Source organism: Dufourea novaeangliae, unplaced genomic scaffold (assembly GCF_001272555.1).
Source record: "Dufourea novaeangliae isolate 0120121106 unplaced genomic scaffold, ASM127255v1 scaffold874, whole genome shotgun sequence".
Lineage (NCBI taxonomy): Eukaryota > Metazoa > Arthropoda > Insecta > Hymenoptera > Halictidae > Dufourea > Dufourea novaeangliae.
Window position 1 is genome coordinate 1 of NW_015374733.1, and position 5,232 is coordinate 5,232.

The 5,232-nt window shown below is 43.4% G+C and overlaps 2 protein-coding genes across 2 annotated transcripts; both read right to left on the reverse strand.

Moving 5' to 3' along the window:
* Window positions 1–29: 29 nt before the first annotated feature.
* Window positions 30–2,594, reverse strand: LOC107193217 (the record flags this gene model as incomplete). Its single annotated transcript, XM_015582622.1, has 2 exons — window positions 1,541–2,594; window positions 30–1,306 (listed from the first exon to the last, which is right to left on the reverse strand). Coding segments are annotated over exons 1-2 (2,331 nt in total), but the record flags the coding sequence as incomplete, so codon positions are not given.
* A 126-nt stretch (window positions 2,595–2,720) lies between these two features.
* LOC107193218 lies at window positions 2,721–5,012 on the reverse strand. The gene has a single exon (XM_015582623.1). It carries the CDS (start codon window positions 5,010–5,012, stop codon window positions 2,721–2,723), a length of 2,292 nt encoding a protein of 763 aa, XP_015438109.1.
* Between the last annotated feature and the right edge of the window lie 220 nt (window positions 5,013–5,232).

Below are 5,232 nucleotides of genomic sequence, written 5' to 3' on the forward strand. Positions count from 1 at the left end.
GGTGGCACGTTGTCCTCCTGGACAATTACCATAGCTCCCTCCTTGTAACGTGCAGTATCTCCGAGATGCCATTTGTTTCTGGTGTGCAGTTGATGTAAATAATCACGATGCCACCTGGACCAGAAATGCTGTCTGACCTTCTCAATGTGTTGCCACAAAGAAAGGCGATTAGTAGCCACATCTCGAAAATCACCCTCTGACAGAGTCGACAGCGAGTCCCCAATAAGGAAATGGCTTGGAGTGAGGGCAATTAGGTCGTTTGGATCCGAGGAAAGTGGGATAAGAGGTCGAGAATTGAGAATCGCCTCAATTTGAATAATAAATGTATTGAATTGTTCATAGGTGAACAATCCGTTTCCAACAGTTCTATACAAATGCTTTTTAAACGATCGTACAGCGGCTTCCCATAGGCCTCCAAAATGCGGTGACCGTGGTGGAATGAAATGCCACTGTACGTTTTCCTTATTGCAAAAGTCTTGAACCCTAGTGCGATATTCATCAGAAGATAAAAATGCCTTTAATTTAACTATCTCATTTCTGGCTCCTACAAAATTAGTTGCATTGTCCGTGTATATATGACTGGCTATACCTCTTCTCGCGAAGAAACGCTTTAATGCTCCTAAGCACGCCTCGGTAGTTAAATCAGTTGTTAACTCCAAATGAACTGCCTTTGTCACAAAACAAACAAAGACTGCAACGTACGCCTTTACTGCTGTACGGTTCCGAACTTTCTTCTCTTTAATTGAAAACGGACCACAATAGTCTATACCGACATTCTCAAAAGGACGAGTTGGTGTGACCCTCGCAGCAGGTAGGTCGCCCATCATGTAAGACGCTACCTTGGGACATGCTCGGTAGCAACGAATACATCTATGAATAATACAACGTGTACTATTCTTACCGTCAATAGGCCAATATCGTTGCCGAACTGCGTGTAACGTAGCCTGAGTACCAGCGTGCCATTGACGCAAATGCTCCCCTTCTATTATTAAATCTGTCAAATGATGCTTCCTTGGTAACAAAATCGGATATTTTTGATCAAAACTAATCGGAGCATGCTTTAACCTGCCACCGACTCTAAGTATTTCCTCCTTGTCTAAAAACGGATGTAAATTAATCAATTTGCTAGCCTTGTTAACTGATTTACCAAGTTTTAAATTTTGCATATCTGACGTGAATGCCTCTTTTTGCACTAATCTAATAATGGAAAGGTGAGCCGCTTGAATTTCTTCAGGTGTGAGACTACCGTGCCTTTTCGCACCCCCAACCCTTGCGTTACACACGAAGCATCGCATGTACGCAATGGCTGTATTCAATTTGTGCAGTGTCGAAAATCGAGAAAGAATAGAAGTGCAACTATGAGTCACGTATAAAGCTACTATCACGCGGTTCTCAGGTACCTCGATAGGAATGATATTACTTTTTGGCCACTCGCTCTCATTAAATTTGAGTCAAGACGGACCATTCAACCACATATGGTTTGCAATGAATTGTGACGGCGTTTGACCTCGAGAAATAAAATCCGCCGGATTGTCCTCACTTGCTACGTGAGCCCAATCCTTTGGATCAGTTAATGACTGTAATTCGCTAACCCTATTGGCCACGAAAGTTTTTAACTGATGTGGAGGTGTCGCTATCCAATGTAATGTAATGGTGGAGTCAGACCAAAATTTGACACGATCAAAATGCAAGTGCGACATTGCATTAGTCACCTCACAATATAGGTTTGCCAACAATTTGGCCGCACACAGCTCCAGTCGAGGAAGCGAGAGGGTCTTAACTGGCGCTACCCGCGATTTGGCGCACAAAAGAGACGCCTGATGTTTGCTATTGTTGTTACTTGATCTAATATAGATACAAGCCCCGTAGGCCGTCTCGCTTGCATCGCAGAAGCCATGCAATTGCAATTGCGTCGCTTGCTTCATGATCACATGTCGCGGAGTGGTAAAGGAACTGAGCAGGTATAATTCATTCTTGAAGTGTGACCACGGTAAATATACCTGCTGCGGAACGGTTTCGTCCCACCCTACGTTTGACTTCCACAGTTGCTGCATTAAAATTTTCGCTTGTACAATTATGGGACCTAATAATCCTAGCGGATCGAATAATTGAGCAATCTGCGACAACATCAGTCGTTTTGTCATACGCGTACTGTCCGATGAAGATTTCACGGAATATAATAGGTAATCCTCAGCAGGATTCCATACTACTCCCAACGTTTTCTTCGAATCAGTTGCTTCTAAACACAGCAGTTTCTGCTGAGTGCCCGTATTTAATGTCTCAATAAGACCAATGTCGTTAGACATCCATTGACGCAGATGAAAACCGCCTAGCTGTGCGAGAGCTATTAGTTCATCTCGCAACTTTCGAGCGCTTTCAAAATCAGAGGCTCCCGTGAGCATATCATCAACATAAAAATCACGTTTGAAAATTTGTGATGCTAATGGAAACTTCCTCGATTCATCCTCCGCTATTTGTTTCAAGCACCGAACCGCCAAAAAGGGTGCAGAAGCTGTGCCGTACGTGACCGTATTTAATTCATAGGTCTTAATTGGCTGTTCTCGTGCTGCCCGCCACAGGATCTTTTGATACATTCTGTCTCGCGGGTCCACTTTAATTTGACGGAACATTTTTTCGATGTCTGCCGTTAGCACATACGTGTGAATTCTGAACGAACCGACAATCCGGCTCGAAGGACCAAATGTACCGTACGCGGCTGCTCAACTTATTTGCCGAACTCTTCCGCGTATCTCAAACGTCGGACTCTTCGCGGACGCGTCAAAGACCACCCGTGTCTTAGTAGTCGCGCTCGACTCTTTGATCACCGCGTGATGTGGAAGATAGAACCCTTCGGTAGGACGATCGTCACGCGTTTCGCTCATATGACCGAGATCTTCGTACTCTTTTAAAAAAACTGAATACTCTCGAAATAACTCCGGATTTTGCTGTAACTTCCGTTCTAATGAAAAGAACCGCTTTAACGCGGCATTTCGCGATTCGCCCAATAACCCTTTCTTTTCGTTGAACGGTAATCTTACAACGTATCTGCCATCGGAATCGCGAATCGTAGTGGCGGCAAAATTCATCTCGCATGCTGTTTCCTCAGCGGAAAGAAATTTTTTGTTGGGCAACTCTTCGATTTCCCAAAAACGCGTCAATTGCTTGTCTACATTTGTCGTGACATGACACGAACGAACGGACTGATTACGAGCGTTTTGAGTGACGTTGGTTTCTCCCGTCACTATCCACCCTAACTGTGTTTTCTGCAGTATAACCGAATCTTGACACAATTTTATTTGGCCAACGCTAAGTAACCGATAAAATAATGAAGTTCCGAGTAAAGCATCAACATCCGCGGGCTTATGGAACTCGGGATCTGCTAGCGATACGTTAGTCGGTATTGCCAGCTTTGACCGATCTACCTGACGAGAGGGCAATACACCGGTAATCGAAGGTAAAACTATAAATGTTACCTCAGATTTAAATACACCTGATCTTGACTTGATAATCGCTGATACAGAATATTCCGCGCGCGTATTTAATTGATTTAATCCCGCGAAAGTTAAATCTATTTTGCGTTTGGGCAATTGCAGTTTTTCCGCTAGACGATGCGTAATAAAATGGGTTTGCGAACCTCCATCCAACAGTACGCGACAAAGGTGTTCGTTATTATACCTATCCACAAACTTTACCTGCGCGGTGCCAAGTAAGACCTCCGAATCATACGCTACGGTCAAAGTGTTACGTACAGGCTCTGAAATCGGTTTATTATCCGAAGGGTTTGCCTGTGTGTTCGCAAAACTCTCCGGTTTTGAAGCAGCAAAATGAAGCATCGTGTGATGCTTACGACCGCACTTTCTGCAAGTTCTCGATCTACAGTTTTGTACATTATGCGACGGTTGAAGACAATTGAGACAAAGCTTCGCCTTTCTAGCCGCGTCCGATCGTTCACGGGGTGTCATTCTAATAAACACCGAACAAACTAAAATTTCATGTGTCTCGTTGCATAGGAAACACAAACTCATGTTGTTTCGAGATACATAACTTTGTCCCCGTTTCTGAGACTTCATATGGTTGAACGGTCTAGAATTATCCTGCTCATCCTCTACATCATCACCCCTCGCCTGCTTTAGAATGAAGTTAATTAAATCCTCAAATTTTGGTATTTCCTCATTTTCCAAAGTTCTATCCCAGGCCCTGCGCGTGTCTTTATCTAATTTCCTAGTTACGAGGAAAATTAAAAACGCGTCCCAATATTCCGTGGGCTGCTTTAAAACGCGTAACGCTTGTACGTTCATTTGCGCTTTCTCAGCTAACATGCGTAGATTAGCTGGAGTGTCTTTCTCGATTTTCGCGAGCTCTAATAGCGATTTTAAATAAGCTTGCACTAGTTGTCGCGGTTTATTGCATCGTTTTTGCAGCATGTCCCAAGATACCATATAATTCGTTTCCGATACTGTGACACTCTCCATGAATGTAGTCAATTCTCCGCGTAAAGAATTTCTTAACAAATGGAACTTTTGCGTCGCAGGTAATTCATCATTATCATGTACCAAACTTTTAAAAGTATCGTGAAAGCTCGGCCACTCAAGTGGATTACCGTCAAATGTACGGAGCTCCATTTTTGGTAACAACGATGTTTTTTGGCTCACCGTAACATTTGCCGGTGACTCTAACGCACGATTTCTTGATGAATTACCTGCAGGTTTAGCCAACTCTTCTAATCTATGTAACCGTGTATTAATAATATCCGAAATATCAAAATACTGCGACTCGAAAGATTCCCTAACTGCTTCATGGTCGGAAATTTCATCTTCTGATTCTATTGCATTCTGTATTTGATTGAAGGAATTGTACCACTCTTCTAATTTCTCTTTTCGTCCCTTTAATATCGGAATCTCTAACACCTGATTCTGATCCAAAGATGTTCGTAAACGCGTTAATTGGCTTTTAATAGTTGAGCGTTGTTTACGCAACGATTTTAAAGTGACAGACTCTTGACCTGTAGCCATCTTAGTAGCAATTGAGGCGATTAGGAAAGGCAAAATGTACAGATAGGAAAAGACACTCGCTGTACTCACTCGAGTGATGTCCTGTACGATGCGTGCGAGGTGGTTGTCTGTCCCCTGACTGGTCCAGTCCGTGTCTCTCCGATGACGTGATGATTCTTGTGAATAAGCCTCCTTCAGGGAACGATGCCACTTCCGTTGATGCCCAGGTCAAACGGCAGGT

What these genes read in the sequence shown, in the direction of transcription:
- LOC107193218 (XM_015582623.1), bottom strand. Translation starts at nt 5,012, where the DNA reads ATGGCTACAGGTCAAGAGTCTGTCACTTTAAAATCGTTGCGTAAACAA.